The sequence below is a fragment of the Bos indicus x Bos taurus genome, chromosome 1, assembly GCF_003369695.1.
Source record: "Bos indicus x Bos taurus breed Angus x Brahman F1 hybrid chromosome 1, Bos_hybrid_MaternalHap_v2.0, whole genome shotgun sequence".
In the NCBI taxonomy this organism is placed as follows: domain Eukaryota; kingdom Metazoa; phylum Chordata; class Mammalia; order Artiodactyla; family Bovidae; genus Bos; species Bos indicus x Bos taurus.
The window spans coordinates 96,003,685-96,030,298 of NC_040076.1; the positions used below are offsets into that span (position 1 = coordinate 96,003,685).

General features: G+C 38.4%; 1 protein-coding gene across 2 annotated transcripts; it reads left to right on the forward strand.

Moving 5' to 3' along the window:
- Window positions 1-5,265: 5,265 nt before the first annotated feature.
- Window positions 5,266-26,614, forward strand: EIF5A2 (eukaryotic translation initiation factor 5A2). Of its 2 annotated transcripts, none has more exons than XM_027541334.1 (5): window positions 5,266-5,389; window positions 6,055-6,248; window positions 6,790-6,894; window positions 20,787-20,918; window positions 22,679-26,614. In XM_027541334.1, the coding sequence occupies exons 2-5, from the start codon at window positions 6,084-6,086 to the stop codon at window positions 22,682-22,684; spliced, it is 408 nt and encodes a 135-aa protein (XP_027397135.1). In that variant the 5' UTR covers window positions 5,266-5,389; window positions 6,055-6,083; the 3' UTR covers window positions 22,685-26,614. The 2 variants fall into 2 exon arrangements, with proteins under 2 accessions (XP_027397135.1, XP_027397126.1); XM_027541325.1 differs by having other exon boundaries at window positions 5,271-5,389; window positions 21,806-26,614.

Consider the following 26,614-nt stretch of genomic DNA (forward strand, 5'->3'; position numbering starts at 1 on the left):
TTTTGCATGAATTCTTGATGTATTTTTGGATACTTACACCTTATCAGATGTATGACTTGCAAATACTTTCTTCCATTCCATACGTTGTCTTTTCACATTGTTGATGGTTTGCTTTACTATGCAGGAGCTTTTCAGTTTGATGTAATCCTTGTTCATATTTTCTTTTGCTACTTTTGCTTTTAATGAACTATCCAAAAAAATCATTACCAAGATCAATATCAAGAAGCTTATCTATGTTTTTTATGGTTTTGGTTCTTATGTTCAAGTCTTTAATGTATTTTGAGTTAATTTTTATGTGCGGTATAAGATAGGAGACCAGTTCCATTCTTGTGCATCTGGCTATCCAATTTTCTCAACCTTATTTATTGAAGAACTATACTCTCCCCATTGTATATTCCTGCCTCCTTTGTCATCAAGTTGGCCATATAGGCATGAGTTTATTTCTGGACTACTTTTATAATTCATTCATCTATGTGCCTGTTTTTGCACAATGCCGTACTATTTGATTACTACAGCTGTGTAGTATAGTTTGAAATCAGGAAACATGATGCCTCCAGCTTTATTCTTCTTCCTGCACTAGATTACTTTGACTACTTGGGATATTTTGTGGTTCTATACACATTTTAGGATTTTTTTATTTATGTGAAAAAATGCCACTGGAATTTTGATAGGAACTGCATTGAATATTAGATTGCTTTGAGTAGTATGGAAATTTTAACAACATTGTTTCTTTCAGTCCATAAGCATGGAATATATTCTGTGTCTTCTTCAATTTCAAAGTCTTAAGAGTTTTCAGATCTTTTACCTCCTTGGTTAAATTTATTCCCTAGAATTTTATTCTTTTCAAAGAAATTGCAAATGGACTTCCTTTTTTATTAAAATATTGATGATTTACAATATTAACTTCAGGTGTACAGTATAGTGATTCAGTATTTTTGAAGATTATACTCCATTATAGATTATTACAGGTAGTAGATATAATTCCCTGTGCTATACAGTATGTCTTTGTTAATTATCTATTTTATATACAGTAGTTTTTAATCTATTAATCCCATACCTCTAATTTGTTCCTTCGTGAATTCAGGTTGTTAATACTTTCATATTGCACTATGCTTATTATTTTCCCTTCTTGTAGTGTCTTTGTCTGGTTTTGGTTAATAGAGTAATGCTGGCCTCATAAAGTGAGTCCAGAAGTGATCACTCATCTTTCAGTTCAGTTCAGTTCAGTCACTCAGTTGTGTCTGACTCTTTGCGGCTCTATGAACAGCAGCACGTCAGGCCTCCCTGTCCATCACCAACTCCCCGAGTTTATCCAAACTCATGTCCATTGAGTTGGTGATGCCATCCAACCATTTCATCCTCTGTCGTCCCCTTCTCCTCCTGCCTTCAGTCTTTCCCAGCATACGGTCTTTTCAAATGTGTCAGCTCTTCACATCAGGTGGCCAAAGTATTGGAGTTTCAGCTTCAGCATCAGTCCTTCCAATGAACACTCAAGACTGATCTCCTTTAGGATGGACTGGTTGGATCTCCTTGCAGTCCAAGGGACTCTCAAGAGTCTTCTCCAACACCACAGTTCAAAAGCATCAATTCTTCGGCGCTCAGCTTTCTTCACAGTCCAACTCTCACATCTATACATGACCACCGGAAAAACCATAGCCTGGACTAGACAGACATTTGTTGACAAAGTAATGTCTCTGCTTTTGAATATGCTGTCTAGGTAGGTCATAACTTTCCTTCCAAGGAGAAAGCGTCTTTTAATTTCATGGCTGCAGTCACCATCTGCAGTGATTTTGGAGCCCCAAAAAATAAAGTCAGCCACTGTTTCCACTGTTTCCCCATCTATTTGCCATGAAGTGATGGGACCGGATGCGATGATCTTAGTTTTCTGAATGTTAAGCTTTAAGCCAACTTTTTCACTCTCCTCTGTCACTCTCATCAAGAAGCTCTTTAGTTCTTCTTCACTTTCTGCCCTAAGGGTGGTGTCATCTGCATATCTGAGGTTATTGATATTTCTCCTGGCAATCTTGATTCCAGCTTGTGTTTCTTCCAGTCCAGCGTTTCTCATGATGTACTCTGCATATGAGTTAAATAAGCAGGGTGACAATATACAGCCTTGACGTACTCCTTTCCCAGTTTGGAACCAGTCTGTTGTTCCATGTCTAGTTCTAACTTGCTTCCTGACCTGCATACAGATTTCTCAAGAGGCAGGTCAGGTGGTCTGGTATTCCCATCTCTTTCAGAATTTTCCACAGTTTCCTGTGATCCACACAGTCAAAGGCTTTGACATAGTCAATAAAGCAGAAATAGATGTTTTTCTGGAATTCTCTTGCTTTTTTGATGATCCAACGGATGTTGGCAATATGATTTCTGGTTCCTCTGCCTTTTCTAAAACCAGCTTGAACATCTGGAAGTTCACGGTCACTCACCTTTAACATGTTGGAAGAGTTTACAAAAAATTGGAATTAATTCTTCTTTAAATGTCTGTTATAATGCACCAGTGGAACCATCTGGTTCCGAACTTTTCTTCGTTGGGAGCCTTTGATTACTGACCTATAATTCTTCCTACTAAATGATCTGTTCAGATTTTTCATGATTCATTCTTGGTAGGTTGGACATTTCCAGTAATTTATCGATTGTTATATTTCAACTGAACAATACCTAGACCAGATAAAGAGGGCCAAGACCTTTATTTCAGCACCCTGTAGTTATTTCTTTAGCAGCATTATATCTGTTAAAATTGCTAGATTGTATCCTGCACTGGACAGCAAGTACCTAATGAACAACAGGCTGTCCTGATCAACACAGTCATTCCAGAGCTGAGTGTACTAAGATAAAAAGTAACCCTCATTTTTCATGGATTCCATATTTATGAATATACCTCATTACTAAAGTTTACTTGTGACCCCCAAAATAAAATTTCGCTGTGTTTTCTTGCTCATTTTTTGACATTTACAAAATAGGAGAAGATTTTAGTCAGTCAATACACATTTTCCTGCTGCTGCTGCTGCTGCTAAGTCACTTCAGTCGTGTCCAACTCTGTGTGACCCCATAGACAGCAGCTCACCAGGCACATTTTCCTAGCTAAGGTCAAAGAAGGCAGTGCTCTGCCTTCTTGTTTCAGATATCAAACTGTAAACAACTGTTGTTTTCACAGTCTATTTGTGTTTCTTTTTGCTTTTTTGTGACTTTCGTTGATGACTTGGTTGTTTAAAATGGTCCCCAAATATAGTATTGTAGTGCTCTCTAGTGTTCCTAAGCACATGTAGGCTGTGATATGCCTTACAGAGAACACACGTGTTAGATAAGCTTCCTTTGTACATGAATTACAGTGCTGTTAGCTGTGACTTAAATGTTAATGAACCAATTAAACACAGTGTCTTCAAACAGAAGCACACATAAAGCAAGATTATATATGTTAGCTGACCAAAATGTGATGCTCACAGGAATGTAATGTGTACTTCCTCTAGTAGCAACAGTTCAATATTCACTAATCCAGTGTTTCAGCAACTTGACTAGAATCAACTATATTTGTTGAATGCATGAAGCTGGATCATTTGATTCCAAACCCAAAGCTTGTGTGACTGCAGTATATGGTGGTATACAGGCAGCATGCAATAGTATATGGTAGTAACAGTGATTGTGGAGACAAGCTTCCTTAGAGTTCAATCCTGGCTCTTTGACTTGCTAGCTGTCTAATTTGGGGCAAATTATTTAACTTTTCTCTGCCTTCTTCCACAATTGAAAGCGCAGACAAAATAGTTGTAATGGTTGCCTGGGCTGGGTGTTGGGGGAGGGGACTGACCACAAAGAGGCACAAAGAAAGTTTTGAGAAATATTCTGCACCTTGTTTATAGGTTTACAGTGGTAGTTACAAAACTGCCTATGTTTTTCAAAACTCACAGAACTTAAAAGGGTAAATTTCACTTTGTATAAACTCTAACAGTAAATTTGAAGGTTTAAAAAGGAGTAACAGTCAAGATTAAAGGAATAATGCACATAAAACATTTACTGCACTACCTGCTTATATACTCTAAATATTTGTAACTTTCTAACAATAACAGGGAAAGGTTAGGGGGTGTGAGGAAAAGCAGAGTGGACTCCTGAACCAGGGTCCTAATCTGGCTCTTTCACATATTAGCTACATGCTGAGCTCAGTTTAGGGTGTTCACTTGCTTACTGTCAATCTGACTGGACAACACACGTGAAACATCTGTGTAAACCATGGAGTCACATAGAAGAGTGAGAAATGGAATTTTTCATGAGACAGCAGTACAAAATCACAGGGCCACATAAACTGGGGTTTTAAGGCCATCTCTGCAAGGTAGTAGAATTTGGTGGGCTGTGAAACCACTGAGAAAAGGAGAATGCGTCTCTTTTTAAGAAACTCGGTCCTAATCCTATTCAAGTCACTACTGGCTCCTATTAATTCCAAGACAACCCAACTGGCCTAATGAGGTACAGGCATACCTCAAACTTGAAGGAATCCCAATGCCAGGAGGATGTAAGAGCTGAGTTTGGCAGCACATCTTTCTGCTGGACAATGCAGTAGAAGTCAGACACCATTTGCCTCCAAAACTCGGTAACAGCCTCTGATGTGAGGAGTGTGAGGAGAGAGTTAGGTCATTTCACCGCTGCTTTTTAGTTCGTGGATGTCTCAGGAGTTCTCTCCCTTGAGAGCGGATCAGCAGTGGCAGCCGCTGCTGGAATCTCATAGTGGGCGACTGGTGTCTCCCGCGAAGCCCACAGTGGGAGCCGGGTAACACCATACTGCACTCAGGCTCTTCCTCAAGTAAAAAGCATGGTTTGGAACGCCAAGTAGGGCTTCAAGTTGGGCCAGAAGTTGGAACCCAAAGTTCCCTCCAAAGCCACGAGATACACTCGTTGAATTCGCACGCCTTGTGAGTTCTGACAGCCGTCACATGACAACTACCACAACACCGGAGGGCACGGGCCATCAAGTGCGTGGCTTGGTTTCCGTTCAGTTCGACAGGGACCCTAACTTAATTGCACCTGGAAGTTTGAGAGAGCAAGTTTCCTTGCCGGCGAGTTTACCCTCAGCAACCGAACTCCATAAAGTGCTCTTCACGCCGGAAGTGCACTAATCCGCAGCACGTGGGGTTGCCAGGGCGCTCTTCACGTGACTGGGCGGGGCCTCAGGAAGCTTATAGCCAATGGTAGCGCGAGAGGGCGGTGCCTATGACGCGCCGGGACCTATCCCGGAAGTGGGGCTGAGGTGGGGGCGGGAAAGGGCGGGGAGGCCGGGGTGTGGAAAGTGTGGCGGCCCCGCCCCGTCTCTTGGAACTGCCGCGGCCGCCACAGCTGCCGCCGCCGCAGCTGTGCGGGACCGGCGCGGGTGCGCAGGCAAAAGGCTCTCTTTACCTTCTGAAAGGTGAAGACTCGGGGAAAAGGTGGTGGGGCTGCGACCGGAGCGAGGAAGGGCTGGGGTAGGCAGCCAGAGCCGAGCCCCGACCGAGAAGAGGAGGAAGGATGGATGGGGGACCGAGGCGAGCGCGGGACCCGCCAGGGCTCAGGCCCGTGAGGCGCCGGGCCGGGGATGTCGGCAGGACAGAGGGTGTCTGAGAGGTCGAAGTGACGCCGCTGCAGGCTGGAGGGAGAAGTGTGCGCCCACTGCCCGAGGGCCAGGTGCTGATGGCCAGGTCCTGTTATCCCCATCCTTCGCAGGGATGTGCGGCCTGGGCTGGGTCCCCCGCACTGAGGATCTGGGCGGCGGCGGAGGGCCGGGCGGCGCGGTGCGGGAAGGTCGTCCGGCGGTGGGACGGTGGGGGCCGGGATTTGCTGCCCCCCGAGCGGGTGAGCGCCCTCGGCGGGTATTCCCCAACCCCAGCGAGCTCTGCTGCGACTTCCCTCCCACCTCCCCAGCAAAGGATGGAAAAGTTTTTAAGGCCGGAGTTAGAAAGTGCCCACTATTCCGGGTGGGTGTTCTATAAATGCAGAAATAATAGATCCATGATGCTTGGCTCGTAAGTTGTCCGAAATGAGGCGTTTTCCTGCTTGCATGCTAGTTGTTAAAAAGCAAACAAACTTTTTGCATAGTACCCTCAGAAGAATCTCCCCAGCCCACCATGGCGGATGAAATTGATTTCACTACTGGAGATGCTGGGGCTTCCAGCACTTACCCTATGCAGTGTTCCGCCCTGCGCAAAAACGGCTTCGTGGTGCTCAAAGGACGACCATGCAAGATAGTGGAGATGTCAACTTCCAAAACTGGAAAGCACGGTCATGCCAAGGTAAATGCCCTTCCTGGTCTGCCTTGGCGTTGGGGTTTTGATCATTTGTATTCCATTACAGAACATGAGGTTTCTGAACTTGTAAGTGTATAAGAACACATTTTTATTCTTCCCACAATTACTGGGTGATCGGCTATTTGAATACTGAAAGGTAGCATTTCCTTCCTGGGCCCAATAATGTTTCATTAACTGGGAATAGAAACTTTCCTGAATCCTAGTGACTTAGGCGATCTATTTTACAAATGAAAAAACCTGTTCTAACATCATTCTAAGGAAACTAACCTCATTTTTCTTAAGCACTTTTATGATTGAGTTACTAGACTGTATGATATTGTGTCTTGATATGTCATGATACTGTTTAGTTGTTCACTGCTTCTCAGTTGTATGACCACTACTTTTTTGTTTTAAGAAAGTAAAATTAGATGACCTTGAAAGGAGAAAGAATCTGTCATAATCAGCATTGGTATTATGCTTCTGTGTATGTAATGAGTGATATCTTGGCAAAGATTAAACAGATTTCCTGTTCGCCCTTCTCTGTTAGGTTCACCTTGTTGGAATTGATATTTTCACGGGCAAAAAGTATGAAGATATTTGCCCTTCTACTCACAACATGGATGTTCCAAATATTAAGAGAAATGATTATCAAGTAAGTATTAATTTCCTTTAAAATATTACTTGTTTCCTAAAGGTGCAAATACTTTCTACTGTCAGTTGTAATTTAATAAAACCCACAAGTAGTTTTATAGGTTTTTCTAACCCATTATTAGGTACTGCTTATCTTAGAAATTGGAGAAATATAGTGCTGTTTAACACTTGTATTTTATCTAGGATGACTGTTAGTTTGCCCTTTAACATTCTTGCATTTTAAAAATTTGAACACTTGCTATTTTTCAGATCAAGTGACTCCATATTGTGAGTCCAGTGTTTAGTAAAATTACTATTCTCTTTGCTGTAAATTATTTCAAGTTTAAATAATTCCCTTCTAGGTAATGTATTTTTTTTTTTTTTTTACCTTACCAGACCTAAGATTCTCAAGAAATTTTTGGAATTCATGTTCCACCAACCAAGTTTGTATGTATTAAGGAATGAGTGTCAGAATTTGGTGTCCTTAAATAGGGAAATAAGTTGAAAGCCATAAATACAAAGGACAAAATGTATGGTCACTGAATAGGTGAAGGAAATAAAAAAAAAACTTTGTAGTTTTATTTATATTCAGTGACCATGCTGTGAAATTATAGGTATGAACTGCAACTTTTAGCTCCAATTATACATTTAGATAAGTCATGTTTAATGATAGCATTTTCTTGTTTGGAGTATTGATAGTAACTAAACCACTGACCTCATAGGATGTGGAAACTCAGATTAATCATAACTAAAGTCTTTCTTGAAAGTCTTTAATTTCTTTATCAAACATGCTATATGTAGAACTCTTTTCTATTCATTTTACATAGTGAAAAATACAAATGTGATGCTCAATTTGTTTTACCTAATTTAAACTGATTTCTTTCCATACCTAATATTGTGTTTATAATTTTTAAAGAATGTTACCATTAACTGCAATATCCAATGATTTCCTTTTAGTTTTTGTCCACATGTAAACATATTTTTTTGGAGAAGGAAATGGAAATCCACTCCAGCACTCTAGAGAAGGAAATGGCAATCCACTCCAGCACTCTTGCCTGGAAAATCCCATGGACAGAGGAGCCTGATAGGCTACAGTCCATGGGGTCGCAAAGAGTCGGACACGACTGAGCAACTTCACTTTCAAACATATTTTTACACAATTTTAATCTAGTAAGCAGTTTTATATTTTCATTTTCCCTCTTAATAAATGTTTTCTATTGTCGTTAAAAAGTCTGTAGAAATTTGAATTGTCTTAGTAGAATAGTAGAAAGTTTTTTTTTTTAAGTCAGGCAGATCTGAGTTTCAATCTAGTCCTGCCACTTTCAAGCTGGGTGATCTTGGACAAATTATGCAATGTTTCTAAGCCTCAGTCTTCCCATCTACAAAGGAGGGATAATATGAAGGTTAAAAGATAATATATACCCCATAATTACCTCTTAATTAGATTTATGCCCCAAACTATTTTTTCCTATATAAAAACTTCACTTAATCACTTATTCTTGGAGTACTTAGACATTGCATACAGTGCTGCTGCTGCTGCTACTAAGTCACTTCAGTTGTATCTGACTCTGTGGGTGCTCGGTAAACATTTGTTAAATGCATACATGATTATTCAATGAGGTAAGGATGGTACAGCCAACTAAAGCTAAGCATAGAATTTTCTTTTGCCAAAAATGAATTTCTGTTTTCATCCTTAACATGTGAATGCTTTGAATATGCAATATTCGTTCGGTATATAATGCTTTTGCCTTTGAATGTTTCAGAAAAATAGTAGTTCAGATGACGATCACTGTGATTAAATTAGCCAATCATTGATTAGAACTCAGGATCAACATAAAGGAAAATTTGGGTTTGAGTTGTATTTTGGCAGGACCAGAACTAGAATGAGGGAAATGAGATTAGTAAAGCCCTTGCCTCAAGCACAAAATTTTACATAAAGACAAGACCAGTAACAATGCCAAGCAACATAGGGGCCTAAGTCAGAAGGGAAAAATCAGAAATTCTGATCTTGTCTGAAAATTTGTTCATTATAGAATTTTCGCATTCTAATTTTTAAAAATACTACCTTAACCCGATCACTGAGGGTTTTGTGTGTGTGTGTGCACATGCACACCACCTTAAATTCTGCACCCTAAACAAGTGCCTCACTTGGTTCACTGTAGTCCCAGCGCTCAGTATATGGTCTGTGTTGCAGAGCTGCTAAGACAATGGCTCAAGCCTAACAGTCTAGGATCAGATCCTTTCTTTGGCACCTACTAATTACATGACGTTGTTTGACGAGTTATTTAATCTCTCATCTGCCTTTTTGTATTTATAAAATAGGGATAAGAATAATAAACTCCTCGTGAAATCACTGTAAGGATTAATTAGTTAATTCTTAGAAAAGTGCCTTGCAGAGTGAACACTCAGTGATCACACCCCTTCATTATCAAGTCAGCATAGAATATTTATTTCTGTTCATTTAAAAAATTAGTTTGATGAACCCTTCCAGTTATATTCATTGTGCTATGGAAGGCAATGGCACCCCACTCCAGTACTCTTGCCTGGCAAATCCCATGGACGGAGGAGCCTGGTGGGCTGCAGTCCGTGAGGTCACTACGAGTCGGACACAACTGAGCGACTTCACTTTCACTTTTCACTTTCATGCATTGGAGAAGGAAATGGCAACCCACTCCAGTGTTCTTGCCTGGAGAATCCCAGGGACGGGGCAGCCTGATGGGCTGCTGTCTATGGGGTCTCGCAGAGTCAGACACGACTGAAGCGACTTAGCATTAGCATGGTGGTCTTCACTATCCAAGTGGCTTGATTCAATTTGTACTTATTATTTGGCTACTTGTAGTCCTTTGTGTTTGCTGAATTCAGTATTTCAAATGCCAGTTTGGCAGTCAGCTGAAGTGAAATATATACATATGTGTGTGTGTATTCGTTATAATAATTAAAAGGTAAATCTTTGTTTAAGAAAATAAAGGTATTTATAATTTTATATATTTTAAAATAAGTTCAAAATGAAAGAAAAATTGTCTTCTGAATTCCATTCCAAGATGTAGCTGGAATTGCTAATTTCCATCCTTTCTCTCAAAACTAGTTATGGTTGTCTGGGGCTCACTGGTAGTGTAAAATATAAATACACTTAAACACTTTTGGGAATCCCCAGACTCTTAAATACAGAAACGCTTGTTCAAACTCTGCTACTCCCTTGAATCATATTGGTTTAGAAAGTTCTATGTTCCTGTGCACCACACCACAAGTTAAATGCATTTTCATCATTCACTAAAGTTTTATTTGTCATTTAAAGATCACTTTTTAGAAGGAAAGCTAATCACTACAGGACATGTTAAAGTATAGATTTTGTATCTTTGGATTATTGGTGAATTTCCAAAACTGTGAATGTTAAATCCTAGTATATTCTTCAAATAAGTGTATGCCTTTTGTGTAAGGAGTCGAATTTTGTTACTGCAACTTAAAATAGAACAACAAAGAAAATAATGATGCAATGAATTCTCTGTGTTTGAAGTCTTTTTATACTTTTTAACCTGTTTGTGGAATCTTTGTGTTCCCTGGTAGAAGCAGTGTTTCTTTGGAATAGAAAACCTCTAAATCAGCAGATCCCAGTGTTGCAGGGAGAAGAAACAGATATTTTGCTACAGGATCAGTGAGGGTAATAGTGAGAAGAGCCTTCTACCTTTGGTTCCTAGGCCTGTGTATTTTACCTTTGGGAGAAATAGTACCATATATTGGAATATATTGTAACTTGTAAAACAGCACCCAGGCATGCATTGTCCAGCAGGTGGCAAAGATGAGTAGGCCAATGCAAACTCTCTTAGAATGATGGGAGTACATGGAGCAGTGAATCCTCTGAGTGTTGTCCTGCTGTTTTTTATTTCGCCTGTCAAATGAATTTTTTAACCAGAAATGACACTGTGTGAGGTTCTGAAGGAATGTGACAGTTTATAAATCCACAGATGAGATTTCAGCAGAAGCACTGCAGGCAGCAAAGGCAAATTTATATGTAAAGTAAGAATATATTGCAGTGAGCACAAACTGCTGCCTCTTCCATGATGGAGGGAATATACTATCACCAGGCAGCTGGCTCTTTGCCCTAGGTTCAGTTCAGTCGCTCATTCGTGTCCAACTCTTTGCAACCCCATGAACCGCAGCATGCCAGGCCTCCCTGTCCATCACCAACTCCCAGAGTCCACCCAAACCCATGTCCATTGAGTCCGTGATGCCATCCAACCATCTCACCCTCTGTTGTCCCCTTCTCCTTTCTCCCTCAATCTTTCCCAGCATCAGGGTCTTTTCAAAAGAGTCAGCTCTTCGCATCAGGTGGCCAAACTATTGGAGTTTCAGCTTCAGCATCAGTCCCTCGACACCCAGGACTGATCTCCTTTAGGATGGACTGGTTGGATCTCCTTGCAGTCCAAGGGACTCTCAAGAGTCTTCTCCAACACACAGTTCAAAAGCACCAATTCTTCTGGGCTCAGCTTTCTTGTCCAACTCTCACATCCATACATGACCACTGGAAAAACCATAGCCTTGACTAGATGGACCTTTGTTAACAAAGTAAGTCTCTGCTTTTTAATATGCTATCTAGGTTGGTCGTAACTTTCCTTCCAAGAAGTAAGCGTCTTAATTTCATAGCTGCAATCACCATCTGCAGTGATTTTGGAGCCCCCCAAAATAAAGTCATCCACTGTTTCCACTGTTTCCCCATCTGTTTGCCATGAACTGATGGGACTGGATGCCTTGATCTTAGTTTTCTGAATGTTAGTTTTAAGCCAACTTTTTCACTCTCCTCTTTCACTTTCATCAAGAGGCTCTTTAGTTCTTCTTCACTTTCTGCCACAAGGGACGTGTCATCTGCATATCTGACATTATTGATATTTTCCCGGCAATCTTGATTCCAGCTTGTGCTTCATCCAGCCCAGTGTTTCTCATGATGTACTCTGCATAGAAGTTAAATAAGCAGGGTGACAATATACAGCCTTGGCGTATTCCTGTTCCTATTTGGAACCAGTCTGTTGTTCCATGTCCAGTTCTAACTGTTGCTTCCTGACCTGCATACAGATTTCTCAAGAGGCAGGTCAGGTGGTCTGGTATTCCCATCTCTTGAAGAATTTTCCACAGTTTATTGTGATCCACACAGTCAAAGGCTTTGGCATAGTCAATAAAGCAGAAATAGATGTTTTTCTGGAACTCTCTTGCTTTTTCGATGATCCAGCAGATGTTGGCAATTTGATCTCTGGTTCCTCTGCCTTTTCTAAAACCAGCTTGAACATCTGGAAGTTCACAGTTCACATTTTGCTGAGGCCTGGCTTTGAGAATTTAAGCATCACTTTACACTAGTGTGTGAGATGAGTACAATTGTGCAGTAGTGTGAGCATTCTTTGGCATTGCCTTTCTTTGGGGTTGGAATGAAAACTGACCTTTTCCAGTCCTGTGGCCACTGCTGAGTTTTCCAAATTTGCTGGCATATTGAGTGCAGCACTTTCACAGCATCATCTTCCAGGATTTGAAATAGCTCAACTGGAATCCCATCACCTCCACTAGCTTTGTTCATAGTGATGCTTTCTAAGACCCACTTGACTTCACATTCCAGGATGTCTGGCTCTAGATGAGTGATCACACCATCGTGATTATCTTAGTCATGAAGATCCTTTTTGTACAGTTCTTCTGTGTATTCTTGCCACCTCTTCTTAATATCTTCTGCTTCTGTTAGGTCCATACCATTTCTGTCCTTTAATGAGCCCATCTTTACATGAAATGTTCCCTTGGTATCTCTACTTTTCTTGAAGAGATCTCTAGTCTTTCCCATTCTATTACTTTCCTCTATTTCTTTGCATTGATCGCTGAGGAAGGCTTTCTTATCTCTCTTTGCTATTCTTTGGAACTCTGCATTCAGATGCTTATATCTTTCCTTTCCTCCTTTACTTTTCGCTTCCCTTCTTTTCACAGCTATTTGTAAGGCCTCCTCAGACAGCCATTTTGCTTTTTTGCATTTCTTTTTCTTGGGGTGGTCTTGATTCCTGATTCCTATACAATGTCACCAACCTCCATCCATAGTTCATCAGGCACTCTGTCGGATCTAGTCCCTTAAATCTATTTGTCACTGTCACTGTATAGTCTAGTCATAAGGGACTTGATTTAGGTCATACCTGAATGGTCTAGTGGTTTTCTCCACTTTCTTCAATTTCATTCTGAATTTGGTAATAAGGAGTTCATGATCTGAGCCACAGTCAGCTCCCTGTCTTGTTTTTGCTGACTGTATAGAGCTTCTCCATCTTTGGCTGTAAAGAATATAATCAATCTGATTTCACTGTTGACCATCTGGTGATGTCCATGTGTAGAGTCTTGTCTTGTGTTGTTGGAAGAGGGTGTTTGCTATGACCAGTGCGTTCTCTTGGCAGAAATCTATTAGCCTTTGCCCTGATTCATTCTGTACTCCAAGGCCAAATTTGCCTGTTATTCCAGGTGTTTCTTGACTTCCTACTTTTGCATTCCAGTCCCCTATAATGAAAGGGACATCTTTTTGGGGTCTTAGTTCTAGAAAGTCTTGTAGGTCTTCATAGAACTATTCAACTTCAGCTTCTTCAGTGCTACTGGTCGGGGCATAGACTTGGATTACCGTGATATTGAATGGTTTGCCTTGGAAACAAACAGAGATCATTCTGTTGTTTTTGATTGCATCGAAGTACTGCATTTCAGACTCTTTTGTTGACTATGGTGGCTACTCCATTTCTCCTAAGGGATTCCTGCCCACAGTAGTAGATATAATGGTCATCTGAGTTAAATTCACCCATTCCAGTTCATCTTAGTTTGCTGATTCCTAGAATGTCAATGTTTACACTTGCCATCTCCTGTTTGACCAGTTCCAATTTGCCTTGATTCATGGACCTAACATTCCAGGTTCTTATGCAGTATTGCTCTTTACAGCATCAAACCTTGCTTCTATCACCAGTCGCATCCACAACTGGGTATTGTTTTTGCTTTGGCTCCATCCCTTCATTCTTTCTGGAGTTATTTTTCCACTGATCTCCACTAGCATATTGGGCACCTACCAACCTGAGGAGTTCCTCTTTCAGTATCCTATCATTTTGCCTTTTCATAGTGTTCATGGGGTTCTCAAGGCAAGAATACTGAAGTGGTTTGCCATCCCTTCTTCAGCAGACCACATTCTGTCAGACCTCTCCACCATTACCCATCCATCTTGGGTGGCCCCACACAGCATGGCATAGTTCCATTGAGTTAAACAAGGCTGTGATCCATGTGATCAGATTGGCTAGTTGTCTGTGATTGTGGTTTCAGTCTGTCTGCCCTCTGATGCCCTCTCTCAGTGCCTACCGTCTTACTTGGGTTTCTCTTACCTTAGATGTAGGGTATCTCTTCATGGCTGCTCCAGCAAAGCACAGCCGCTGCTCCTTACCTTGGACGTGGGGTAGCTCCTCTCAGCTGCTGCCCCTGACCTCGGGCATGGGGTAGCTCCTCTTGACTGCCACCCCTGACCTCAGGCCCCTGACCTTTGCCCTAGGAAATAGTGCCATATCAGTGACTCTGTGTTGGTCTGTGCTCTGAGGTACCAGCAGCAGCTGTAGTCAGTAGTGGCTGTAGGTCACATCAGCCTTGGTGAGAAAAAACCTGTGTCAATTAGCTTATGCCACGATGGCCAGTCATTGATAAGCCAGTTAAGCAAGGACTGAGAAGACTACAGTAAGAAACTAAGTGACATTTGCCGATAGAATCATCTTGTCACCTGTCTGCCTCCTCAGTGGCATGTCCCCTGAGAGACCCCTCAGGTACCAGGTACCAGAGAGGCCCCTCCAGGTACCACTCTCCCAGACCTTATTGTCAGCAGTTTTCCCATCTTGTTCTTTCAGTGTGGTTGAACTTCCATACAGACTCTTAGCCATTGCCCATCATTCGTGTAAATCTAAACCTTCAGTTCTTTATCCTCTGAGTCCAGTGCATGAAGTTCTCATCCTCACTGTCTCTCCAAGTAGTTTCATCAGACCATGCATAACCATCTAGAAACCACTCTGGCTTTTTTTATTTTTCAGTCAGCTGCGCATAGGGAACTCCCCCCATAAAGCCACTGGTATGAGTTGAGGGGGAAGTGGTGGATGTTGCAGAAGGTACTTTCTGAGTCTCATACAGCTTGCCTGTGCCTTCAGGACCTGCTCAGGTTGGTCTCATGTATGCAGCTTGCACTTGATGATGAAGTGGCGCTATGCATAACCAGTTTTATGGCTTGATGAGTCAGATAGCACTCTAGTTGATAATAGTGTTATTTACTTGTGTTGTTTGATAACAGTGGTCAAGCATTCAGTTCCTTCTTGCCCAGTCTCCTCCCCATGCCCCCCTCCCCCCGCCGCCAGGGACCAGCAGCTCTAAAGAAGTAGCTTGAGAGTGCTGGAGGAAAAGGAAAAGGAAGGAGGAGAAGAAAGGAGGTCTTACTTAAAAGTCTGACTATTTTGAAATATATTGAGAAATAAAATTAAGTTCAGAAGTTAGGGCTAAGAAGGCACCTGTAGTGATGCTATTCCTTCTCCAGCTTTCTGCTGTTGTGTACCAATAAATTACAGGCAAAAAGTTGCCCCATAATTTTCCTTTTTCATGTTCTTATATGACCACATCATGGACAGAATCTCCAGTCACTGGCTTTCTCCACATACTTCCTTTCAGTTCATGCTTTGTTTCCTCAGCTCCCTGTGCCTCCAGCTATTTAGTGGTTATGGTGCTCTTCCTAGAATTCTGATATACCATAGCATTTTTATTTTTTGCTTTTTATAGTAGACATTTTCAAAATATGATGAACCTCATATACCTATCATCTGCCTTAAAAAATTATCAATACATAGCAAATCTTATTTCATTTATACCCCACCATCTACTTTTATTTCCTGTATCCTCTGTCTCTTGATTATTTTGAAGCTAATTCCAGATATTATGTTATTTATCGTTTCATCTGCAAATATTTTGATACAAATTTTTAAAAGGTAAGGGCTGTAAAGAGCAAGATCAAAGCACACTGTGGTACCTCAAAAATTAGTAATTCCTTAATGTCTTCAAATATCCAGTCAATATCTACATTTTCTTAATTGTATTTGTGTTTTGCTTTTTCAGATGTGATAGTTAATTGTTTTTATTTTGTAGTTTTTCTAAATCAGGACCTAAATAAAGTCCACACAGTGAAATTGGTTGAGGTATCTCTTAAATCTGCTTTATAGGCTCTCCTCTCTCATACATGCATTTGAGTCTCTCTTTCCTCCCTTCCTTATTTCTCTCTCTCTCTCTCTCTGCCCCCTCTCAATTTTTTGATGAAGAATGTTGCTCTATAGACTTTCTCACAGGCTTTATTTTGCTAATTGCATTTTCCTTGTTCTTTAACATGTTCCTTTGTCCCACATATTTCTGAAAATGGATAATTAAATGTACAGATCTAGTTTAGATTTTTATTTTTTTCATCTTTTTTCTTTAATAAGAACTACTCCAAAGGTGATGTTCTGTGCAGTCATCAAGTAAATGAATCTTATGGTTTGCTCTTTTGTGATGTTATTAGATATGTAATAACTGCCTCAATCCATTAACTTATTAGGGAAGACAAAGTAATAATAATCAGTTATTCTTTTAAAAAAAAAAATAAAAGCCAGAACACTTCTATAAAGAGAAATTTTCCTTTAGCTTTTTTGATTACCCTTGCAATAGTATATAATAGGAAAGGCAATATAAATACTTGATTCTTTGCCTTTAATTACCAGTTTTCAAAATTAGTTGGTTCTCTGGCTTTTATTGAAGATGACCAGTGAAATGTTTTTTTGCCACTTTGAACTCAAGCATTTAAACACATTTATGTTTCAATATATTATAGTTATTATCATTATTCATTCTCAAATTGTTCTATCTTTGGCCAGAGGGCCCTTATCTCAGTTAGCTCCTGAATCCCTTTGATATGGATTATCATGCTTTCACATCTTGTATGCTTCCTACTCTGGACCTGGAATTATCCATTTTCCCAAGAGCCCTATGGAGAGAAATAACACCATACATTGTATTCTTTTAGTAGGGAATAATAGATACCACATTCTGGTACTAGTATTTTGGGGGTATGGTATAATTTCAGATGTCATTCAGTAGCTTGGTATGCCACTGCATGATTGACTCTTCTATTACAAGTTTTCTGACCCTGCCCTCTCCTGTCTCCTTGCTTACCACTAAGAAAATGATTTTTCTACCAAAAAAAATTCTTCAAAACATTTCAGAGTTACCAAATGAGTATTGTTGTTCAGTCGCTCAGTTGAGTCCGACTCTTTTCAACTCCATGGACTGAAGCACACCAGGCTTCCCTGTCCTTCACCATCTCCCAGAGCTTGCCTCAAACTCATGTCCATTGAGTTGGTGATGCCATCCAACCATCTCATCCTCTGTCATCCCCTTCTCCTCCTGCCTTCAATCTTTGCCAGCACGAGGGTCTTTTCCAACAAGTTGGCTCTTTACATCAGGTGGCCAAAGAATTAGAGCTTCAGCTTTAGCATCAGTCCCTCCAGTGAATATTCAGGATTGATTTCTTTTAGGATTGACTGGTTTGATCTCCTTGCAGTCCAAGGGACTCTCAAGAGTCCTTCTCCAACACCACAGTTCAAAAGCATCAATTCTTTGGCACTCAACCTTCTTTATGGTCCAGCTCTCACATCCATACATGACTACTGAAAAAATCATAGCTTTGACTAATATTGACCTTTGTAGGCAAAGTTACGTCTCTGCTTTTCAATATGCTGTCTAGGTTTGTCATAGCTTTTCTTCCAAGGAGCAAGCCATCTTCTAATTTCATGGCTGCAGTCACTATCCGCAGTGATTTTGGAGCCCAAGAAAGTAGAGTCTGTCACTGTTTCCATTGTTTCCCCGTCTGTTGGCCATGAAGTGATGGGACCAGATGCCATGATCTTCGTCTTTTGAATGCTGAGTTTTAAGCCAGCTTTTTCACTCTTCTCTTTCACCTTCATCAAGAGGCTCTTTAGTTCCTCTTCACTTTCTACTATAAGGATGGTTTCATCTGCATATCTGAGGTTATTGATATTTCTCCCAACAATCTTGATTCCAGCTTGTGCTTCATCCAGCCTGGCATTTTGCATGATGTACTCTGCATATAAGTTAAATAAGCAGGGTGACAATATATAGCCTTAATGTACTCCTTTCCCAATTTTGAAACAGTCCATTGTTCCATGTAAGGTTCTAACTGTTGCTTCTTGACCTGCATACGGATTCCTCAGGAGGCAGGTAAGATGGTCTGGTATTCCCATCTCTTGAAGAATTTTCCAGAGTTTGTTGTGATCCACACAGTCAAAGGCTTTAGTGTAGCCAATGAGTAGATTTGCTTACAGTGAAGGATCAGAAGGAAATACTTAGAATTATAACTCTCTCCTTACCACCATCTCCTTCTGACTGTATAGAATCAGAGAGGGCTTTGAGGAAAGATTGAAAAAGTTGCACAGTAATATGTTTGAAACACAAAAATGACACCGTTAGCTTTTTTTTTTTACAAGATTGAAAATTACAAAAGGGGAAATGATACCTTGAAAGTGGAAAAATCTGGCAGATACTACTGTAGCCAGGTAATCAAAGTTAATATCACCAGTAATAGGAAATAGACATTATTTACCTCTTGATGTGATACTCTGAGGACACATCATTTATGCAGAAATCCTTCCAAAAATGCACTATCTTATTCATTAAGAAACTGACAAACTCAAACGAAGAAACATTCTATAATTCAATGAATCTGTGCTTGTCAAAAACGTCAGTGTCATGAAAGACGATGGGAGCTGTTCCAAATTAAGAGACTGAACTGGTATGATAGCCAAAAAGATACCAGGCATGATCCTGGAGCTGGGAGGGAAAAAAAGATAATACTGCAGCTTTGAATACAGACTGTATATTAAATAATATGTTAGCAATATTGAATTTCCTGATTTTGAAAAATAAACCGTGGTTATATGAGTATGTCCTTGAGAAGAACACAGTATTATTGCTAAAGAGTCATAATGTTTGAAACTTACTCTCAAATGGTTCAGTAAAAATAAAAGAATAAGAATGTGTATGGAAGCATTTTATATATTCCATATATACTAGAGATTTTAAAAAAAGCACATGGTTAAATGTTAACAAAGAGTAAATTTAAGTAAAAGACAAAGGATTTTATTGCATTACTTTTACAGCTTTTCTTTAAGAAGATCAAATAATTCATTATTATTATTTAATTTCATTTTTCTATAGCTTAGTTTTATTTTTGAAAATTTTATTTATTATACCAATTTATTTTAATGCTTATAAGCAAATACTTTAGTAGATGTTTTATATGTCTGTACATTTTTGTATTTGAAATGCTTTATAGTTCATCCCATGGCTTATGAATGCTGTGTTATGAATTGCTCTTAAAAAATAAAATACCATATAAATTTCAAAATACCAATATTATTATTTGGCTAATGTGGTTCAGTCGCTAATGGAATGGGAACCTTTAACTCTTAAAATTGACAAGTTCTACCTCAGGGAGTTGCTAAAGGAGCTAAAATAAAAACAATGAGCCTGTGGTTGTCTAAAAGTCATACTTCTGTCTCAATCTCCTTGCTCCCCTGCCCTTTTCTGCCAGCTATCTCACAAATGTTTGAGTGACCAAAAGATTAAGTTGTTTGTGGTGGCTCAATAGGGTGGCTTTTTGTTTTTGAGATTATAGACATGTGCAAAAACTGAAATCTCCTGTGGTCAGTGCAGTGTCTGTGGAAAGCCATTGCCTGAGTTGGTAGCGCCATAAGGGAGCGCTCTGACACCTGTGGTCCGTGCAGTGTCTGTGGAAAGCCACTGCCTGAGTCGGTAGCGCCATAAGGGAGCGCTCTGACACCTGTGGTCTGTGCAGTGTCTGTGGAAAGCCATTGCCTAAGTCGGTTGCGCCATAAGGGAGCGCTCTGACACCTGTGGTCGGTGCAGTGTCTGTGGAAGGCCACTGCCTGAGTCGGTAGCACCATAAAGGAGCGCTCTGACAGTCTATCTCTGGGGTATGCCTGTGTATGAAATAGTGGCTGAAGGGGACCAGGGACCGTGTCTCTGATTCCTTTTGTGTATCTCAGTGTTAGCATCTGGTGTGCTGGCTGGTTGCCTTTCATAAAACCTCTTGGAATTCTAGGCACACTGATGGTGTACCTGCTTTTAGAATAAATGAATGTGGCCTGCCAGTTTCCTCATACCTGTAATGAAAAAAATTCAATGATATCAAAACTATGTCTTTTTGCAGGTTAGGTTGATGACTGGGTTTGTTGCACTAATGTCATCAACAAGCTAATTTTTTTCTTTTTAAAAAAACCTAGTGTTGTTAGCAGTGAGCTGGAGACTAAAAATTTTCCACTTCAGTTTGTGTATAATCAAGTTATAAAACGTATTGTTTATAGTCATGAAAAACTGAAAATAACTTTTATGCCCATTAATACAAAAATGGTTAAATCAGTAACTGTCTCCATACAGATTAAAGAGATTAAGCTAAGTCCATATTTTCTAAAATTGAAAGATTTCTAAGACATATTTAAGTGAAAACAACTTGCTGAAAAATAACTCATTTATTTTTGAAAACAACTATATTTGTATTGTGTACATAAATGTAAATACTTCTGGATACGCTATTTTAAAAAAGCCAGATTGTTGAATAATGTAGAGATTTGTGGGGGGGGAAAGAATGCAAGAAGGAATGAACTTATACTTTTTCTCTATATCTATCTTCTACTTTTCTATGTGTAGCATTCTTAAGTACCAAGAATTTATTAATGTATTACTGTGTACTTATACAAATAAATGTAAATGGCAATTCCTGTTAAAATTACAAAGGAGTGGATATAATCTAATCAGTGCAAATGATATAATTTCTTTCAATAGCTGATATGCATTCAGGATGGTTACCTTTCCCTGCTAACAGAAACTGGTGAAGTTCGTGAGGATCTTAAGCTGCCAGAGGGTGAACTAGGCAAAGAAATAGAAGGAAAATATAATGCAGGTGAAGATGTGCAGGTAAAGACCTATGGGGAGATTTTTTTTAAGCCATTTTATAAAAGCTTTGACCTAAATTAGCATAAAATACTATAAGAAATACAGCTGTTAAATAGTGCTGAAATGTTGAAAAGGAACTCTAGAACTAGGCAGTTTTCCCAGGATACCTTTTACCATGCCCATTCCCCAAAAAAGTATCAAAGTTCATTTTTTACTACATAGACACTGTCAATCCCAAATTTGTTTCGAAGGTCAGCCTGAACTATTCTGAAGGATGAGAAAGGATGTTATGGGAATTCTAAAGAGTAAAGGTGATTTATTTTATCTTTGTTATGACTTTCAGAAGTATAACATCTAAGTGTTGTGGCATTTATACTTCTTATTTTCCTGTTCCCTGGAAATTGTTTTAAAAACCACAGTTTAAGAAATTCTTCTCTAGAAAACTGTAGAGAAAGATGATTTGATCTTGGAATGCCTCTTTCCAAAATAAATATGTATAAAACATCCATGAGTACTCATCTCATCCTCTCCTTCCCTCACTGTATCCACAAGTCTGTTCTCTGTGTCTGGAAACGTATACATGACCACATGCAAAATAGATGAGCAGTGGGAACTTGTTGTATGATGCAGGGAGCTCAAACCCAGTGCTCTGTGACAACCTAGAGGGGTGGGAGGAGGGTCAACAGGGAAAGGACATAGGTATACCTATGGCTGATTCCTGTTGATGTATAGCAAGAACCAACACAATATTGAAAAGCAATTATCCTCCAATTAAAAATAAAGTTTTAAAGTTAAATAAGCAGGGTGAAAAATAGATCCACAATTATCCAGTGTATGATGAATTAAATATATCTTATATAGATACTGCCTTTTGAATAACTTTTTACCTGCTTTTTTTTTCCTTCTAGGTATCTGTCATGTGTGCAATGAGTGAAGAATATGCTGTAGCCATAAAGCCCTGCAAATAAATGGGAACATCAGGCATGACCAAACTGTTTAGGTCTGGATCAACTACAGATCTAAAGTTTGGTTCTAAGTTGTCACCAAAGCTATGGCCTTCATAAGCAACCTCATTTCTTTTTCAGTTGTTTTGAAATTGTGCTGAGTTAGTTTTGTAGGCAATTAGCAATTTAAAAAAATAATCAAGATATATAACTTTTTTTTTAATTTTGTAGGTGTCTTTACTATATAACATTCCTGTGGTTTTCAGTATGTGAGTCCAAGAAACAGATGAGATAGCTTCAGCACATATGATTTGTCTGAGCAAATCATTCCTGAATTTTAGTTAAATGATAAATAAACCAGGGTTTTAAACAATGTAGCATCCAGTGGTATTGATGTACCACATTTAAGTTGAATTGCTCTGCATTAATTTCAAACTTAATATCATAGAATAAGTAGATTATGGATTGGAATTGCCAGAATTTCAGCCTGGGTGTGGCAAGTACAGATCCTTAAATAAAAATCATGTTATCAAAAGTGCCAGTTATCTTAGTAATCGTGTGCAGCCCACCTGTGTTACCTCAGTCATTCTGTTCTTTGCCAAATTTCTGGCAGACTTAGTATAATCTGTATTATGGTCATTTTAGTACTTTGTTGTGGTTAACAGAGGCGTTAAACTGTTGTGTGACTGTTAGCAAGTCATATTGTAAAGAAGGCCCAAAGGACAGTGGCAGAGGGTGTTGGTAAAAGCTGTAGCTTTTTATTTGAGCCCTTTGTAATCAGCATAAAAATAGGAAGTTTCTGTTTGCATTTTTAACTTTTGTTTTCTCTATTTAAAGGAGTGACATGCTTTACAGGATACTATGCAGTACTTTTTATCGATTATGTTGAATAGTTGATATTTGTAGTAATCACTCCTTTCTAGATATTTTTAAGTAGACTTTTTTTGACATCAGAGTATTTGTTAAACAAAAACTGGAAATTCTTAAATTATTTGGAATGCTTGTTAAATTTATGTATGTTTTTTCTAACATGAAAGTGAATCATAGAAGAAAAGTTACTTTATATGATTATTATTTAACTTAAGTATATGTATTTATCTGATTGTCATGTGACTTAATTCACTTAACTGGTATGAAATATAGCTAGGAAAGATTTCTATAAACTGAATTACTTTTAAAAGTATTTTAGGTGATTCTGTTACATTTCTGTTCAGTCTTTTGGATCATATATCTCTCTATTTCCAGAATTCTAGGCATTATATCACAGGGTTTGTGAGGACTCAGTAACAGCCATTATATTGCAGTGAAACTTAGAACAAAATCACCATTTCAGTAATACTTTCATTCTCTAAGACTGATTCTAAGACCTCTCCCATCATACATTGACTTCTAAAAGGCCTTTGTACCCTATCACCTAGAGGAAAATCTGCATGATGCTATAATCGGTCTACTCAGTGATTGGAAATAGCATTAGGAACAGAAGATCCCAGTTTTAGTTACTTAATTTGCCCACGTTTTAAATCTTGTATTGGCCTCAGCAAAACCACTTGGAGAAGAAGCAAGATGCTTTAAGGAAATGCAAGAGGAATTCTAAAGCACAAGAAATATTGATGTTGTAGTTAATCATTTTTTAGTATAACATTTTAGCTTTTGCCCATCTAAAGCACAATTAGTAATTAGGCTAAATTTTTTCATTTCCGGAATTCCATTTAGGTATCACTGCTCTAGTTTTTTTAATACTCTGTAGTATGTATCTTACTTGTGACTGGTTGGCATCGTTACCTGCAGGAATTCCAGAAAGTTACCAATCTGTGCTTCTTGCTGGCCATTCATATGACCCCAGTTAACTACACTAGTATTCTGGTTTAGTATTAATTCTGGATTAGCATGCCCTTGTTCTTCCTAATTTATCAAACTTGACATAAATATATTTTCAATTGCAAGGTAAAGTATTTCAATTGCAAAGTATATATAAATTATGATAATGCACCTATACTTCATATATTGAATGGCAAAAGCTACTTATGCATAAGTATTTCAAGTACTATAATAAAGTGTAAATTCTCTTCTGACATATAATTATAGATTTTAAAGATATGGGACTGTTTATTTTCATGTAAGTCAATACTTGTTTCTCTTGAACAATATATTTCATTTAGAAAAGCTTTATAAATTGTATTAAAAGGAAGCAGGAAACATTTTTTAATAGAACAGAAAAGACTTCATTCTTTTTTGACATCAGAAATGTTAAAAGTTGATTCCTAGTATTTGTTGTACTTTTTTGTAGTAAATGTTAAATGTCACAGTTACCACGTGTAGAATGTAGACTGTCATCTTGATAGATTATACAGTGATATACCTTTTTGTCTGCAGGCATTTCACCAATTTATATACAGTATTATACTAACAAGTGGAATATTTGTTTCTTTCTAGAACAACATATTTTATTTCTACTGTGAAGACTTTGTTATATCTTATTTGCTACAAAGTTATATACCCTCTGAAACAGATCAAATTATTGCTACTTTGACTTAGCATTTGCATCATAGACATGATGTTTCTTTCATGCTCCCTTCCAAGGGCTGTCAAGTCACTTGAAATTGTTGCTAACTGAGCAACTTCACATTCACTTTTCACTTTCATGCATTGGAGAAGGAAATGGTAACCCACTCCAGTGTTCTTGCCTGGAGAATCCCAGGGACGGGGGAGCCTGGTGGGCTGCCGTCTCTGGGGTCGCACAGAGTCGGACATGACTGAAGCGACTTAGCAGCAGCAGCAGCAAGCTCTTGAATCCATTTCCATTTATGGTACAAAATTCTGTATGGATTCTTTATAACTATTACCAAAACTCTCCTGCAGCCAGAGCATGAAATCTTTAATAGGAGATGCTGCAATAAAATGTTTAGGCTATAAAATTTGGGGATACAGTTTTTCATTAATAGCACAACATGTGTGCATATGTGCACATAGCTTTGTATGTTTGTTCTCTTTACAAAGTCCTTCCAACTCTTAAAAGTACTGTAGTCTGGTAGTGCCTCAAATGTTGGTAACTTTTTTTTTATTTACAACTTTTCCAGAATTTGGTTTTGTATTTTAAAGTTTCTCAATTAGATTATTTCTAGTTGCAATTTGAATGCATTGTTCTCAGGGCTGTTTGTGCTAAGAGCTGAAGTTTCCTTATTTTAAAGCTAACTGCCTGAAAGAATATTGTAAAATTTTCCCACATTGTAATACAATGATACATACAAATAAAAATCTGTAATATCAACACACTTAAACTATATGCTAAATATTCAAGAAAAAAATTGGAATATTGCTAACATGTATACTGGAATCTTGGCATATTTTTTTCATTTTAGAAAAGAATTTGGTGGTCTTATCTTAGAACCTTATCCTTAATGATACACCTGAAAGCATTCCTTTGGCATGGACCCCAAAGATAGCTTTGGAGCCAAACTTGGATGTGATTTTCAAAACATGTCTAGGGAGAAAAGAATTAAAATTCATAACACTTTTGGGGGCACATTAAAGTGTTTACAGATTGAATTCTGTATATGAACTAGTAACATTTATTATAAGAAAATATGACTCTTAAGCAGTATATGTACAAACTATAAGCATATATCCATAAACAGCATAATATTAATTGGTCAACAGTTTAAACTTTTCTGATATCTAGGCATGATATTTCATAGTTTTCAAGCCTTTTTTCCTCCCAGCATTTGGACAAGTAATAGGTAACAAAGACTTAAGAAAATTTCATTGTGAAAAACCTTAAAATTGAGAAAATTCAATCCATTAACTTTATTAAATTTTCTTTCTCTGAATTGGGCATATGGTATTATTTGATTTTAGCAGGGAACATTTGGATTTAGCTTACAGAACACAGATGTTCTATGGGAACATGACTTGAAGTTCTATATAATTTAATATTTTTTCATTAAATGACCATCTGAGCATCAACATAACTACCACGTGAGGTCAAGTGCCTGAAAAGTGCTGTATATATCTATACACGTTTTCCTTACATGAAAGATGCATCTTATAGCAATGCATATCAGGCTTTCACCTGCTAAAAAAACATTCTTGTTGCCCAACCTTACCATCCACCACTATTCCTGACTCCTTATTACAAGTTGCAACCTATTTTACAATTAAAAGAGAGGTTCCTTTATTTATATAAAGTCCCTAAAACTATGTCTTGATATTGGTAGACTTAAGTTTATCATAGTTCAAGGTTGCACTTTTTTAAAACTCTGGATATAAACTTGATTCAGTGGTGACTATACAGCTTGTCATAAGTCACGGTTGTGATTTTTCTTGAGAGGAATCCTTTATGTGGTTAATATCTACTATAAATAAGCACTCTTGTGCTTGTTATAAAGAATAATGCAAATTCCTAGCTCTGTACTGTTTCTGTCCTTCTCTTCAAAAAGGAAATAGTTGAAATGGCATTGTCTAATCCAGTGGCACTTTATTAGTAATACATTTTATTTGTCATAGGTATAAGAGAACTCTTACCTGCAGAGACTCATATGTTTTAGCTAAAACTTTAAAATTGTAAGATATGTAGTATGGGTATTATTATAATTGTGTATTTTACATTTCAAAAATGGGTAAAATTCATATAGTAAGCCTTTGACTATGTTAAAATAATTGTGAAATCCTTTAAAATGTGGAACGTAAACTAATCAATTATAACTTTTTGTTACAATATATTTGTCTGTTAACTTCATCAGTTATATTAAATAAAAATAAAGTTAATAGCTTATA

What these genes read in the sequence shown, in the direction of transcription:
- EIF5A2 (XM_027541325.1), top strand. Translation starts at nt 6,084, where the DNA reads ATGGCGGATGAAATTGATTTCACTACTGGAGATGCTGGGGCTTCCAGC. An exon ending in GAAAGCACGGTCATGCCAAG is followed by an intron (nt 6,249 to 6,789) that starts GTAAATGCCCTT and finishes CTTCTCTGTTAG; the next exon opens with GTTCACCTTGTTGGAATTGA. An exon ending in TTAAGAGAAATGATTATCAA is followed by an intron (nt 6,895 to 20,786) that starts GTAAGTATTAAT and finishes TTCTTTCAATAG; the next exon opens with CTGATATGCATTCAGGATGG.